This window comes from Scyliorhinus canicula, chromosome 6 (assembly GCF_902713615.1).
Source record: "Scyliorhinus canicula chromosome 6, sScyCan1.1, whole genome shotgun sequence".
Taxonomy (NCBI): domain Eukaryota; kingdom Metazoa; phylum Chordata; class Chondrichthyes; order Carcharhiniformes; family Scyliorhinidae; genus Scyliorhinus; species Scyliorhinus canicula.
Genome location: NC_052151.1, coordinates 85,819,557 through 85,836,518, shown reverse-complemented (window position 1 = coordinate 85,836,518; position 16,962 = coordinate 85,819,557). Strand labels below are relative to the sequence as shown.

Genomic DNA, 16,962 nt, shown 5'->3' with positions numbered 1-16,962 from the left:
ATTTGCTGCTAGTGGCAGCATTTCTTTTATTTTTCTGAGAATCATGCCCTTTATTTTTAATTGTGTTAGAAAGGCAATGTGTATTGTAAAAAAGTTAGCATGGGTGAGATCTGTTAGTCATGGGCATAATCCCATTATGGCCGCCAAATCGTGTGGGAGGGTCAAAACAGGATTTATGTCAACAAAATCTCAGTTTGGGATCTTCCCCCTCAGGTTCCTGCCCAGGAACAGCATGAACCTTATTTCCATAAATTAACATGCATTTACATATCATTAAATGGTTTTACACCGTAGCGTCTGGCCATGTAGAATACTCCCTCCTTGGTCTCATGACATCACACCGAAATGAAATGAAATGAAAATCGCTTATTGTCACAAGTAGGCTTCAAATGAGGTTACTGTGAAAAGCCCCTAGTCGCCACATTCCGGCGCCTGTTAGGGGAGGTTGACACGGCACAAATCACTATTGGTTTTCAAAAACAAAAACAAGTTGTGGTCAAACTAGGGATGCAGATGTGCCTGAAATACTCGTGGTTGAAGACCAAGGTTAGTCATTGCCACGCCACAAGAAGTCCAAAGGTCGTAATTTTGCCTGTGGAAATAAAGCATTAGTGTTGTTACCAGTGGTAGGTGAAGCTGAAAAAGCAAGGTTTTGTGGATCTTATCAAATTGAAAGGAAATTAAGTGAGGTGAATTATGCGGTTAAAAACACCAGATAGAAGGAAGAATCACCAAGTGTGTCATGTGAATTTGCTTAAAAGGTACTTTGAAAGGGAAGGAGAGCAACAGGGGGAGGTTTTAATGATGTTAACTCAAAGTGACGAACCAAATCCATATGACTGTGAATTTGACAGACCTCACATTAAATTGGAAAATGAGAATGTTCTTAAAAATTGGGACAGATTGTTGAGTTACCTTCCAGAGGAAAAACGTACTGACCTGAAAGAGTTATTGATATCACATGGGCAATTTTGTAGATATAAATTGGGACGTACTAAAATGGCTATTCATGATGGAGATGTGGGAAATGCTGTTCCAATCAAACAACATCCATATAGACGTAAATTGGCACAGGTTAACAAAGAGATTGAGAGTATGCTTAAAAATGGCATAATTGAAGTGGGTTGCAGCCAATGGAGCTCATCCATAGTGATGGTACCTAAACCAGATGGTACCCAATTGTTGTGTGTGGACTATAGAAAGGTTAATGCAGTTACAAGACCGGACTGTTATCCTATCCCATGTTTGGAGGATTGCATTGAGAAAGTGGGACAATCAGCTTTTATTTCCAAACTGGATTTACTTAAAGGTTAATGGCAGGTACCTTTATCCAAAAGGGCGAAGGATATTTCAGCGTTTGTGACTTCAGATAGTATGTACCAATTCAAAGTTATGCCATTTGGTATGAAAAACGCCCCAGCCACATTTCAATAGTTAACTAACAAAGTCGTTTCAGGATTACCCAATTGTGCGATATACATCAATGATCTGGTAATTTTCCACCAGATATGGAAAGAACATTTAAAACATCCGATAGAGTTATTTGATCGACTTCAGGAGGGGGGTTTGGTGGTAAACCTAGCCAAAAGTGAATTTGAAAAAGCCCAAGTCACTTTCCTTGGCCGTACAATTGGACAGGGTTGAATGGTCCCACGGGATGTGAAACCAAAAGTTATTGGGGAATTTCCAATACCCTCGACACAAAGGGAAATAATGTGATTTCTTGGCATGAGTGGATTTGATCGAACATTTTCTTTCTGAAGAAACGGCGAAAGTTTCAGTGGACAGCGGAGTTTCAACATACATTTGAAGGCCTTAAAGCTGTGATAACCAACGCTCCTGTGTTGGAGAATTACAAGGGACTCTGTGATCAGATTGAACTAAAGTATCTGACTTTAAAGAGACATGCCGAGGGGTTGGGAAATGGATGGATCATGCAGAGACCTTCTTGTCCAAAGAGGCTGTCAATCAAGAGGTATTCCAGATGGAGGAAGAACTAAAATGGACTCTATAATTTAAATATTTGCGTGTTTCGTTTTGTTAATAAAAGTATATTCATTGTCCATACTTCTTAAAGGAAAGTGAAAAGGTGAAAAATGAAACCATCTTGAAGTTGATGGTTTAATTTTTTTTTTCTTGGGGGAAATATCACAACAACGTCACTTTAAGAAATGTTTGTCTGCTCAAGTTACTGCAGTGATGTCAGAGTGTGGTGGAGCTGAGCTCTAGCTCTGCTTTTTAGTTTCACTTTGAGAAAAGCTTGGGTGTGTCTTTGTTTTTTTGGTTTCGTTTCAGTGTTGGAGCTGCAGCCAGCCAGAGATGGTGTAATGTTGTTCTCTCTGCCATGTAAAGACTATCTCTTGATCATTTAGTGAATTCAAAGTGATAACTTCTCAGTAGTGAATTTAAACCAGATGTGCTTCTGTTAAAAGGCTTTTTTTTAAATGTCTTATGGATGTTAAAAGGAAAGTTTAAGGATTACTTAGTGTTGTATTCTTTGGGGTTTGTATTTGAATTGATAGTTGCTAAGATGTTCACTGTTTTAAAAAGGTTAATTTGAGTTCATAGACTAAACATTGTTTAGCTTTAAAATTTACTGTTAGATATCTGCTGCACCACACCTGTAGAGTGGGCCGTGTGCTCCCCATACTACAATCTAGTAAAAGTCATGGGTCAGATGAACTCCATGATACGCTTTGGAGTTCTCTAAACCCTGACCCATAACAGTACCCTGGTATCTTCAGGTAACCCTCCTCCTTTGGGTTGGGGAGGCTTCCCCATATGTGTGGTAAGGGGGGGGGGGGGGGGGAAGAGGGGTGGGTGCTGATCAAAATGGAGGGGGGGGGGAGGAGAATGGAACGTGCCATCCCCCCTCCCCCGATACATCCATGGTGGGAGTGGAGGTCATCCCGAAGTTTGTGGGAGGGATCCTCTGGGAGGGAGTTCATTTCAATTGCAGATCAGGGCACCCTCTAAACAGGATCCCCAATCTATGTGGAGCTACTCTTGTCGGCTCAATAAGGCCTTGCCCCACCAGCGCAAACCGAGTCTCCTGATTTTCCTTTGACAGAGTGTTAGAAGATCTAGTCAGAAAACCCGGCTGTGTTTCTGGGTGAGAAACACCCCAGTTTTCAGTCAGAACCTGGCAATTTGCTATTTTGTTTGGAAAATTGCCCCACCCTCTATGTTTGCACTTTTCTCAAGTCCCAATTGTTTTCTGTTGTTGTGTAAATTCCCACCAACAAGATTGGTGTGGGAAATAGGTGTAACTTTCCATGTGGATACAATCCAGGAAATTCCAGACTATATAATCTCTTAATAGTATAACTCCACCCTATAATCCAGCACAAGGATGTCACAAACAAATAAAAGATGTAACTTGATCTTAGGTTTATTTAAACAGTAATTGTTTTTATACATGTTTTTCTGAGATATTTGGATATTCTCTGATATCTTTAAGAATTGAAATTAAATGTATCAATAAAATATAGCATAACGTACACTTCTGTGGCATGTAATAATTTATCATACAGATGTACAAGATCTCTTAGAGAATACACATGGGGAGAATCTTAATAAGGAGACTGAAATTTATACTGAATTAAAATGATATGATTTGTAATCATACAAATGTAAGTTTCAAAATCGAAATATTCAATATACATTATATATTTTAGCAAAAACAGAACTCGTAGCATATTAATTTAAAATTGTTTTGATTGATGTCTGAATAGCTGAGGTAATTTATCCATCATTTTCCTATTTTTAATTGACTGCCCTGCTCAACCCAATGTGTTTTTTGACACATCACCATAGATGCAACCATTTTAAACGTTACATTGAGAAGGTTCTCTCTGTGTAGTATAGTCACCAAAATGTAAGTTGTGAGTCAGTCTGGTGATACAGTTAGATGCTGTACTTTGGAATCATCTGCAAAGTTTTCCTTACGTGATGAATTCATCTGGCACTTTCAGACAGAGTAATCAACATGGAGAATCAGCAGCTGATTCAACCAGAACCTCCTCAGGAATGGGTGTTGCATTGTGAGAGGTCTGACAAGATGTGAGAATATCTTATTCTTTGTTCCTGAGTTTGGGTGATGGTGGTCTTTCCTGAAAGGATCCTAGTGTGCCTTATCGTGCTGCTGCAGGTCAGTTGGTGAAGGTGTTGTGCGATGGTGTACGGAAGGACAATGAAGAGTGGGAGATATTAATACAAAAATAATCTTGTTTTTCATCATTTTCCTGATAAATAATCTCTTAGAAGTTATTGCTTGAAGTTGGGAAAGATATAAAATTAATGCATTGGAAAACGGTACATTTTGTGTCATGTCACATTATATAATTTCTCTGCTCTCCAGGGATGACTCAAGATCAAGGAATTGTACCAGTAAGTAAATTCAGTAAACTTGTATTGTCCAAAAATGTAGCAAAGATCAAATGACATCAGTCATTTCATCTTCTACCTTGATTATTCTATGTATTAACTCTTCGTCAGGAAGGATCGGTGTATGTGTAATGAATGACTTTGTGCTTCTGTCAATTAACTTCCACCTTGGATTGATGTGTTATATTTGCGGCATGGGGAGAAAAGTCTGTGACTTTCCACAAAATTGCAATCCTTTGTTACCCTGTGTCATCTCATTTGGCAACCAAGGCCAAAAGAAAAAAATTACAACACGTATTATGTTAGAGTGGGCAGGATTGATCTGACCATACTATAGATTCAAACCTAAAATAGCTTCAATATGAAGTTACTATGCAAAGTGCAAAATCATTTTTATCAATTAAACATTCACCAACTAGAACATCTCTTCCTTGAAACATTGGTGATTGCGTTGTTTTGTACAGAGGAAATGGGAGTGACATTTAGAGAATTTTGACTGTTGTTTGTTTTGATGGACTTGCATTTTGATGAATGGTTTGTTATAATGTTTGAGCTTTTCAGTGAATAGTCATACAGATTTTCCAAAAATGAAGTGGTAGTGTTACAATCTTTCTTAAACAGAATAATATAACACTTTGTGAAAAACTGGCAGCATAATATCCCATACGTTGAAGATAAAATTGCCACTACTTCCACAGCTGGGAGATACTTGCCATGAGTGGTTACATAGACAGGTACAAAGGTAATCCATGAAATGAAATAAATCAACATGCTAAATGTAATAAACTTAGCCTCATTGTAGTTTTCTGGCAACTTTCTACCTTTAAAAGCAAATGTAAAGCAAATCAATGCAAGGAATGCGATATACCCCAACATAACAGCGAATGCTAGATAAGAGCCCTCACTACATTCCACCAAAATTTCCCTTTGCAATCTGCTGACATCCCTGAGAGCTTTTGGGCCATTAAAAACCAACCACAATGTGCAAATGACAACTTGAAGTCCAGTACAGAAACTTGTGATGAACCCATAATTGTACAGTTTCTTCAAATGATTTCGATTAGCTGGGTTGAAGTTGAATGCTAGTAGTATTTTAAGTGATTTTGCCACAGCACATGAAACAGCTAGAGTAAAGCTGATGCCAAATAGGCACTGCCTGATTTTGCAAGTAATATCATTCGGCTTTCCGATGAATAAACCTACACTTAAAAAACTGAGTAACAAAGAGATGAGCATAATGAAGGACATGGTACCACCGCTTGACTTAACAACTGGTGTTTTGACATTCTTCATAAAAATAATAGATATTACAATGATTAAAACAATTCCAAAGGCCGAAAGAGTGAGCAGTACAATAGAAAATCCATTGCTCCAGTCAAGAAATATAATGCTTTTTTTGTGACAACTTGCACTTCCAGGCGGTGCCCACTCATCTGCGAGACAAGGATAACATCGCAGTGCATCTGAAATGAAGAAGGTCAAATATTAGAAAAATTAACATATCAAATTATTCAATTAAGCTGTCCTTCTGGTTTTAGCTGAAAGCTGTTTGTTCTGGGCTCATTTAATTAAGTTCTTATTCCAGATTTGTAATTGTCCTTTTGCAAGCTGAATGAATTTGCCTACTGAACAGTTAAGCATATGGTCCAAAATGGTCCCTGATTCTTGCTGACATAGATTATTTGAACTTCGATGGTGGTAAGAATGCCACAGTTTACACTACATGAAAAAAAGGATATAGGCCAGACTTTTGTTTTTAATTTTAGAGTATCCAATTATTTATTTTTTCCAATTAAGGGCAATTTAGCATGGCCAATCCACCTACCCTGCACATCTTTTTGGGTTGTGGGGATGTGACCCATGCAGACACGGGGAGAATGTCCAACTCCACACGGACAGTGACCCAAGGCCGGGATCGAACCTGGGACCTCGGCGCTGTGAGGCAGCAGTGCTACCCGCTGCGCCACCATGCTGCCCAAAGCCAGACTTTTACTCCTAAGCACTGTTCAGTGAACTTTCTAGGGGGAAAACAAACATGTGTATTTGTGTGCATTACAAGCAAAAATTAGATAAGGCTGGCTGTGATTCCTTTCTTGGTTGAATATCCTGCCTGCAGTCACCGAACACAAGAACATAAGAATTATGAGCAGAGTAGACCACATGACCAGTCGCACCTGCTCCACCATTCAATCCAATTGTGTTTGATGTTGGACTTCAACTCCATTTTCCCCCCCCACTCCCCATATCTCTGGATTCTTTGAGAGATCAATCTCAGCTTTAAATATACTCAACGATGGAGCAACCACAACTCTCCGGGGTAGAGAATTTGATAAATTCACAACCCTTTCTGTTAAGTAATTCCACCTCATTTCAATGCTAAATGATTGGCCCCTTATTCTGAGACTGCCCCATGTTTTAGATTCCCTGACCAGGAGAAACAATGTGTCAACATCCACCCTATCAAGCCCTTGCTGAATCTTGTAAGTTTCAATGAGATTGCCTCTCCTTCTTCTAAACTCAAGAGAATAAAGGTCCAAATTTAATCAGCCTCTCATCATAGGGCAACCCCTCATCTCAGGGACCAATTAACTGAACCTTTGCTATATCACCTCCAATACAAGCATATCCGTTCTTAAATGTGGAGTCCAAAACTGGACACAAAATTCCAGATGTGGTCTGGTTTAGCACAGTGGGCTAAACAGCTGGCTTGTAATGCAGAACAAGGCCAGCAGCACGGGTTCAATTCCCGTAATGGCCTTCCTGAATAGGCGCCGGAATGTGGTGACTAGGGGCTTTTCACAGTAATTTCATTGAAGGCTACTTGTGACAATAAGCGATTATTATTATTTTTTTACATAACTCTGTACAACAATAGCAGAACTGCCGGTACAATCCCGCTGCAAGCAAGGCTGTTTGTCTTTCTAATTTCTTGTTATACTTGCATACTAACTTTCTGCATTCTTTGTACAAGCACACAAAGTCTCAATGAACATCAATATTTACAAGTTTTACACCTTTTGAAAAATAGTCTGTCTTTCTGTTCTAGTGACCAAAGTGAATAACTTCACACTTTTCTATATTATACCCCATCTTCAGTCTTGTTGTGCACTCATTTTACATCTCCATGGCCTGGATTCTCTACCGCCCACCGCCGGTAGCAGGGTCCCCAATGCGGCGGAGAATCAGAAAATTGGGATCGGTGCCGGGCGCTGATCTCAACACAATGCTCTGAGCTACCGCTGGGGATCAAGTGTGAGATTGCAATGCATTTACCTCTCTTTGATCTGCTTGATGTTTGCAAACATTGGGGTTTCAACACTTTGAGTCTCTCATCCATGAAGGGAGATGAATGAATCTAGACGGTAGCTGTTTTGTGGGAGCTGGCAATCACAGCTCACCACTAGAAAGGAATGAATGGCTTGCAGCTACTAGATCTGAGGGGGGTGAAACACAGGTCACACCTGTTCCCCTTCCAGGAATGGACACGTGAAGCTTCCAGGTAAGTGTTACAACTGTATTTTCTTTCACTGCCTTTGTCTGGACTGCTCTCTAGGTTCCAGATAGGGGTCTCGTATCTGGGGAGGGGGGCTCTCTTTAGTCAGGGGGTCTCTGTGGGGGTACATCTATTTAGGGACTTTCTGTGGGAGTTACCTTCAGTTAGGAGGCCCTGGGGCGTCTCCCTATTAAGGAGGTCACAGTGGGGGTGGGGGTCTCCCTATTAATGGGGTTTCCTGGGGAGGGGGTCTACAATTATGGGGGTCTCTGGGGAGGGGTGTAATGGGGGGGGAGGGGAGTCTGATAGAGGATGGGTTGACAGGAGTGCATTGTCGGGGGGTGGCTCCTAATGGACTTTGAGTGCAACCCCCTGAAAGGTTTGCTCCTTTGGCCAAACACAAGGAACCTCACGTCAGGCTCACGTTTGGTGAGACTTTTAGTCATCCCCGCCCACGTGATTTCTAGCCCAGGGGACCTGAGAATCACGGAGGGCCAGAGATTAGGTTGCTGGGCCGACTAAGTGAATGCAAATAGGTATTAAGACCCATTTGCACTAATTTACATCCTCCCACGGTGCGTAGGCATGAACCTCGATCCCACCGTCAGCATCGTATCCGGACTGGCGCCTGCCGAATCCTGGCGTCAGTCCCAAAGTTTTGATTCTCCGTCAAATCGGAAAATGCACTTTGGGGTCCCGGGGAAGAGAATTCACCCCGCTTCATCATCAACAATCTTAGATCCATTACTCTCTGTCTCTTTATTTAAGTCATTATCATAGATTGTAAGTAGCTGGGGTTCAAGCACTGATCCTTGCAGCACTCCAGTATTCACTGCCTACCAGCTTGAAAATTCTCTGTTTATGTCCACTTTCTGCTTCCTGCCCATGAACCAATCCTCTATCCTTGCTAATATATTATCCCCAACCACATGAGCCTGTTAAGATTGGGTGAAGCACCTTATCGAATGACTTTTGGAAATCCAGGTATACCACATTTACCGGTTCCCCTTGAACTACCCTACTAATCATATTCTTAACAACTCAGATAAATTTGTCAAACAAGAGTTCCCTTTAGTAAAACTTGTCCTAATCATACAAACCTTTTCTAACTGCATTGTTAAGACTTCTGAACAATCCAACATTTTCCTGACATTGTTTGGCTAAATGTCCTGTAGTTCATGGCCGGGATTCTCCGATCCTGCGCCGGGTTGGAGAATCACCGGGGGGGCGTGAGAATCGCGCCACGCCGCCCCGATGCCAGGCTGCTGATTCTCTGGCGCCGTTTCTCTGGCGTCGCCGGCATTGCCGCTGCATTGGTCGGGGGCTGTTGAAAGCATCCCCCCCCCCCCCCCCCGGCGATTCTCCAGGGTGGCCTGGCCTGCAATCGGGGCCTACCGATCGGCGGGCGGGCTAATTCTGTGGGGGGCCTATGCTCCTCCACGCCGGGCCCCTGTAGGACTCCGCCATATTGCTCATATTGGCGCAGAGAAGGGAACCCGTACGTATGCATGGACCCATGCCGGCCGATGTGCGCCTACTTTCAATCGCCAGAGCAGCGGACACCACTCCAGCGCCGTACTAGCCCCCTAGGAAGGGGTGACTACCTGGGCCTGGAGGCCCGTTGACCCCGGAGTGGCTTGCTCCACTTTTGATGTGGCATCATTGGCCGCGGGATCTGGAATCCCGGCCCATTTATTTCCCTCCCCTCTTGAAAAGTGGAGTAACATTTGCCAATGTCTAAACAGATGGAACTGTTCCCAAATCTAAGGAATTTTGAAATATTAAAGCTAATCCTCCATCATCTCTACAGCTATCTCTTTAAAACCCCTTAGTGTGGGCATCAAGTCTCGAGAACGTGTCAGATTTTAGTCCCTAAAATTTCTCAAATACTTTTTCTCTGCTGATATTAATTTCCTTACAACCTTTTTAGCCCCGAGGTTAGTGTCAATTTCTGGAATTAAACTTTGGCTGCGATTTTCCCGATTGGAGACTAAAGTGCTCCCAACAGTGGGAAAACCGTAGGGATTCTCACTGGTGCTAGGCGTGACACCAACGTGCCTTTCAACAGCACTTAGAAATATTTTTACCCTAGTTGGGTATTCAGTGCCATAAAATGGAACACCAGGGTTCTCACTGGACCTGTGATGGGCTGGAATTAATGTCTCATGCTGCACCCCCCCCCGCCCCAACCCAGTTCTCTGGCAAAGTCCATCCCCCACCCTAATAAGTATGTTGACAATCCAACCAGGCAGTGCCAACTTGTTAGTCTGAGTATGGAAAGTACCTTCCCCACAAATGTCTACAGGGTGCCCAGCAGGGTCCTTCGTATGAGGTAGGGGCCTGCAATGCAGAACAATGCCAGCAGCACGAGTTCAATTCCCGTACCAGCCTCCCTGAACAGGTGCCTGAATGTGGCGACTAGGGGCTTTTAACAGTAACTTAATTGAAGCCTACTTGTGACAATAAGCGATTATTATTATTATTAATGGTGTTTGTGCTAGGCTGGAATGATTCAGGGCGGGGTCCTTTCCTGCGGTGGGGCTCCTTTGGGTGCTCTTTTGGTCTGCAGTCTTTAAACCCTTTAAACAGTTTGTCAGTATTTCAAAAATACAGTTCTATGATAATAAAGTGAAAGTGTTCCCATCTGCACACTTAAACCCTATAAACAGTTTGTCAATATGCCAAGTTCAAAGATCTGTGATATGAAAGGAAAAGTATCCCTTTTGTTGTGGTGGAAACCTTTAAAGTAGTTTTTTTCAAGGTCAAGTTCATTGCATGTTAAAGTATTGAAGATTTCTTATGTCTTGAGGCCTAAAAGCTTTGAACTGCATTGTTTACATTCAAGGACTACTGCCTTTTATAAACAGGGAACCATTAATTCAGAAGAGCAACTGTTTTCCTAACCACAGTTTTTAAGAGGCTACATTTTGGTCTCAAGAGCTTGCAGATGCTCGGAACATAGAACAGTACAGCACAGAACAGGCCCTTCGGCCCTCGATGTCGTGCCGAGCAATGATCACCCTACTCAAACCCACGCATCCACCCTATACCCGTAACCCAACAACCCTCCCCCCTTAACCTTACTTTTTTTTTTAGACACTACGGGCAATTTAGCATGGCCAATCCACCTAACCCGCACATCTTTGGATTGTGGGAGGAAACCGGAGCACCCGGAGGAAACCCACGCACACACAGGGAGGACGTGCAGACTCCGCACAGACAGTGACCCAGCCGGGAATCGAACCTGGGACCCTGGAGTTGTGAAGCATTTATGCTAACCACCATGCTACCGTGCTGCCCCAAAGAGGCAGTCTCTTTAAACGGCACCTGGAAGCTTTTTAGAACAAACAGACAGCCTCTTAAAAAAACTACAATTAGGAAAATAGCTGTTCCCCTGAATTATTTGATCACTGCACATCTATATAAATAAATAAGCTTTATCCTCTCTTTGAAACTGCATGGGACCTGTCAATCAGAAAGCTTGTAAAAGACAAAAGTCCATTAATTGAATTATTATCTTAGATCTATATTTTATTAGAAAGAATTTGACAGTCTGTTTAAAGGGTTTAAAGGCTGCAGATGGGAAAATCAACCAATCGACCCACATCCCTGGAAAGAACCCAACCTGAGCCCCTCCAGCTCAACACAAGCCGCCCAGACCCCCACCTCCCATGAATGACCTCCCCTTTGACACCCTGGAGGCATTTGTAAGGAGGATTATCACCTTCTTGCCACCCTGCGGACTGTAAGCTGCCAGCTCCCCATTTCTCAGGACTCATTCCAATTCACATCATCCTTTTTTAAAATAAATTTAGTGTACCCAATTTATTTTTTCTAAATAAAGGACAATTTAGCGTGGCCAATCCACCTACCCTGCACATCTTTGGATTGTGGGGGTGAAACCCACGTAAACACAGGGAGAACAATTCACACCATCCTGACGCTCGCAGTGTGGGCTGGAGCATCTCAGGAGGTAGGTAAATCGGGCATCCTATCTATAAATTAGTTTCAAAACAGTTCTAATGAGCTATTTGCATGTTACTGCCTGGCCTGAGCAGGAACCTCTTTGGGTCCATTGGGAAGCTCGTTGCAGCAGGTGGGGCAGGCTGGGAGAATTGCAATGGGTCTCATGAATGGCATGAAACTAGTTTTTGGCCCGATTCACCGATCCACCGGGATTCCCTCCACTGACAGGCAGTTCCAGAGAATCCCAGCCTTTGTGTCTTTGGAAGTGAAGACAGACACAAAATATACCTCTACCATTTCCTCATTCAATTGTATGGTGGTGTGAATTAGAACAATTCCTGAGCCGAGGAGGGGAAAAAAATGGTCAAAGAAATCTCAGCGTTAAGTGTCCACTGTTGTGAGTTGCATGAAAAGAATGGTGAATGTTTCAGTATGGCTCAAATTCTGTAGCATAGATTCTAGTCGGATTGTTCTCTTCTTCAAGATTTTAATGCTAGATAAGAGTACCTCACTGTGGATGTGCTATTCAGGGCCGGTGCTAGGAATTGCGGGCCCAATTAGAAAAGTGATGGCGGGGCCCCTACTCTACAAAAGTAAACATTTATGTATGTTTATATTTCGTGTAGTATGCTCGTCTTTAACCAAAAAAAAACATTAAATGCTTGATATACTAAAATTTTGAAACTTACATACCCGGGCGGAAGGATTTGGCGGCGCAGGGCTGAAGGATTTGTCGACGGTAATGCGGTGCGTTCCCCAAAAGTAAAAACTACCCTATAGTTCCTCTTAGAATACAGAAAAGGCTTCAAACGGTAACTCTGTCACCGCTGACGCGGGGCCCCCTTAAGTTGCGGGGCCCAATTTGATGAAATTGGTCAAATAGGCTTAAAACCGACCCTGGTGCTATTGAGGTGGAGGACCAGTTCTGGAAATACATTACTAACCCATTGCTCCTATTAGCAGCCTAATGATACAAAGATACCATCCCCTCCCTTCTTTTATTCATACTTCACAGATGTGGTGTAATGCAAGACTGCACAAATATATGATGTACACAATCATTTGTAGAGCGACTTGCTTACTACCTACCAATTGTATCGGAGTATGTATGTAGACTGCAGTTTGCACAATTGTAGCAACAGGTGTTTTGGTCTTCAGAAGACAACTTTATTTGCCCTGGTTGGCAATGGATTGAGCAATTAGATGTCATAACCTTTTAAGAAAATGAAAATAACATTGAGAAATGTGGAAAAGACCTGGAAAGTACTGCAATCACCAAATGTAATATCTAATTATGCTATCAACTATGTTTTATAGTATGCTAGTTAATTATAATTTTAAAAGCTTTATGTGGTTCGATCAAGTCCAGTTTAGGGCAATATTGAGGCCTATTTGTGGTTACTCTAAAACAAATTATGCAAAGCTTTTAAGAAGGAAAATTGTCAAACAAATGGAAAATTTAAACCAATGAAAAAGAATGCTCTGCTCTGGTAAGTAGAGTGCTTTATACATTTGCCAGAACATTTGAACGTTACTTTTGAACTCACTTTCACGCATAACAGTCAAGACCAGGATTTTCCAGTCCCACTGTGGGATCAGAAATTCCCACACAACTTCAATGGACCTTTATCTATCAGATTTTCTGTCCCACTCATGACAGTTCCTGCCATGGCAGGATCCTGGGTCAAAGTGATTGATTATTGTATGTTTTCAATTGAAAATATTGGACGCGATATAACAAAGAAAAAAGTAAGTTTTTCTTAAAAACCAAGACCTGTTTTGGGCACGTTTAGTGGGGTGTTTCTTGACGCCTGCAACGCCAACAACGACCCTGCTATCAAAATGGACTCAGTTTTTTTCCCCCCGGACCTTGGCAAGGCCCCACTGAGGCCACACTTGCCTTCATTCCCTGCACTGACTAGCTCAGCTCAGCTCGTCAGTGCAGGAAGACATTAGCATGCTGTTTTCAAATGCCGTCCCGATCTCTCAACTCCCCTCTTTGTGGCCTCCGGACCCACCCGGCTTACCGGGCAGGGCACCCCTGGGGCTGATCCCCAGCATGGGCACCTTGGCACTGACAGCCTGACAGTACCTCTGCCAGCCTGGCAGTGCCAGACTTTCCTTTTATTCAATTTAACTTTCACTAGCTGCCGAGATGGGATTTGGACCCAGGTCCCCAGCGAAGCACCCTTGATCTCAGAATCCGCTGAATGAAATGAATGAAAATTACTTATTGTCACGAGTAGGCTTCAATGAAGTTACTGTGAAAAGCCCCTAGTCGCCACATTCCGGCGCCTGTTCGGGGAGGCTGATATGGGAATTGAACCGTGCTGCTGGCCTGCCTTGGTCTGCTTTAAAAGCCAGCGATTTAGCCCAGTGTGACAATACCATTACAACACCACCTCCTAGTATTCTGTTTTACAATGCAGTTCAATCTAAATCAGTGTAGCTGATATTAAAGGTTGTAGCATTTTAAGCATTATCTGCTGTCAACATAACTCTAGTGCCTGCAATCATTTGGGAATAAGAAGCCGATTTTTAAACCTTTCCATGTGGCAAGTTTAGTGGTGAGGACATTTAATGAGGTCAGAGGTTTTAATGACCAGTGGCAAATCACAAAAGAGGTGCCCTCAATAGGCATAGGAGACCCTCCTAAGGGGGACCCTCCACTTGCTTCCCAACATTTAACCTAAACTGTAAATGCCGGCCTGACGTATATCGCAGCAAAGGCAGAATGAGGCCTTTACCTGGCCTTTACTTGACAGCTCAAAGGCCTCAGTAGGCCGAAGGGCAAGTGACCTCTGATACCTTTTTCCCATGCCTTGTCAAATAGGGGACAGCTCGGGAGTGACCAGGAACATGGTGAGCTGAAAATCTGCTTTATTTTACATGACCCCAATCTTCAAATACACTGGTAGTTGGCTGTCAAATTCCCCCCTAGGCCCAGGTTGGGTGACACAGCAGCACCTCCTCAGGGGTGCTGTCTTTCAATAGAGCTAGTGATCTCTGGTTGGCCAGCTGGTTTGGATGGGCAGGACTTTTGGCCAGGGATCCTTGATCCCGGTGCAGACCTGGTCTTGTCCAGTTCAGGGCATGAGTAGCTCCTGATTCATAGATACATAGAAGATAGGAGCAGGAGGAGGCCTTTTGGTCTTTCGAGCCTGCTCCGCTATTCATCACGATCATGGCTGATCATCCAACTGAATAGCCTGATCCTGCTTTCTCCCCATAGCCTTTGATCCTATTCTCCCCAAGTGCTATATCGAGCAGCCACTTGAATATATTCAGTGGGCTATCCTTAAAAAAAGCAATGTGGTGTTCTCTTAGACTTTCCAGTTGGTGTGCGAGACATTTGCTGCATCCATTGAATATTGCTGAAGGACACCAAAAAGTCCATTTTAAAAGCGTTTGAATATTATCTCTGTTAATTTACCAAAAATCTGACTTCAATATATGTGGAAAATTGTTTAATATATCATTTTTGTAAGTGATTTTCAGCAATTGAAAATCAAGTTACCCAGAAGTGGTGAATTAACACCATGATTAAAATCTTTTTTTTATTAATCCATCCTCTGCTGTTTTAATCAAACATCACCTAGTTACCACTCTTAAAAAATATTCAGAAGTAGCATTTATAGAAAATATGATTTCAAACACTACCTGATTACGCTGACTCATGACCGATTCTATAATATGCAAATAGGTTTGAGTGGAAACACATGGGAAAAACATTTCTCAAACAGGCATAATTTGGGGCTCAATTCACACTTGAATTGACGATTGAGGTCAAAACTGTAACTACTCCTGAGTGAGGAAGGGATCTCCAGATTCTAAGCCTGTTATTGCTTCATATTAAAATAACCTCCCATTTAACCTGCTCCTGTTTAAACACTATAAAACTTTTAATTTCTGCTCTGTGTTTTCATGCTTTATCCCACCCATTCACCTTAATCTTTTTTAAATGCTGTTCATCTGTGATGTTTTCCAATTCTGATTTCTGGAACACTGGGTGAAATTTTCCAAAAATTGCACATAGCTGGATCAGGTGAGAAAAGCAGTGTGAAACCTGCTGGTTTCACAGCTTCCTTTTCTTGCCAGATCAAACGGCATAATTTCAAAGTGCTGGCAAGGATTACACTGCCAGCTGGGGTGGGAGCGAAACTTGCCAGGAAAGCTGGGATTCCAAGATCAGGGTACCCTTTAAAAATGCACTTCAAAATCCCCTCCCCTCCCTTCATTGGGACCCACGTCAGACAAGGAGAACACCTTAACCGTCCAAAACAGAGGGCTAATCTCGCCCCACCACTCAATGGTCAGGTCAACACCTGCACACCATGCAGTCGTCAGGGTGACCAAACCCCCTCCCGCTCCCCCCACCCCACCTCAGCCACTCATTCTCATCAGCATTGGGGCGCCCACCCCCCATTCTAAGTATCTGCCCTCCTCCACTGAGATGCAGGACAACCCCAACCCCCTCCACCATCGACCGAACCCCCCACCCCGACATAGTGGGAACCCATCTAATGGGGTTCCCGAGAGACCCAGCAACTGGCCCTGCCCACCTTGCACTGTCAACCTGTCAGGGGCAGTGCCAAGGTGCAAGGGTCAGTGCCAGGGTACTCCCCAAACCATGTTCTTCACCACTCGGGGGCTATACTCACCAACACGCCCCAGGCATGGTAATAACGATTGGCTTCAGTTTTTGTATTCCATTTGTATGCTAATTTATTGAAATCAGGTTCACACCCTTTAGGCCAAATGCCGTTATGGCCCTCTCACGAGAGTTAGCAGCCACATCAGGATTTGCACCCAAAGCGAACAGGCCCTGAAAATCTTGTTCATTAACATTCCTGTTTTTTCCACTTCTCTTTGCTATTTCGTATTTTTACCCAGAGTAATTCCACATCTTGATCTCAAGTGATCATATAATTTCTCATTACAGCACGGATCCCTATCTTCACCAGCAAAGCTACACCTCCTCCTTTTCCTTTCAGTCTATCTTTCCAAAATACTGAGAAATCACCACCAAATAATACTCTTTGTCTCTTTTTGCGCCATTAACTCATTAAATTTATTCCGAATTCTTTCTGCTTTTAGATACAAAACTTTTAAATTTA

At 42.8% G+C, this 16,962-nt stretch overlaps 1 protein-coding gene across 1 annotated transcript in view; it reads right to left on the bottom strand.

Annotated features, from left to right (window-relative positions):
- Window positions 1–3,375: 3,375 nt before the first annotated feature.
- The window catches only part of gprc6a (G protein-coupled receptor, class C, group 6, member A), a 33,128-nt gene continuing 19,541 nt past the window's right edge, over window positions 3,376–16,962 (bottom strand). Inside the window, exons 5-6 of the mRNA XM_038799612.1 lie at window positions 12,935–13,058; window positions 3,376–5,849 (exon numbers count right to left, since the gene is read on the bottom strand). Of these exons, the coding sequence (XP_038655540.1) occupies window positions 4,795–5,849; window positions 12,935–13,058 (1,179 nt within the window). The 3' untranslated portion in view covers window positions 3,376–4,794. The remainder of the gene's footprint in view (window positions 5,850–12,934; window positions 13,059–16,962) is intronic.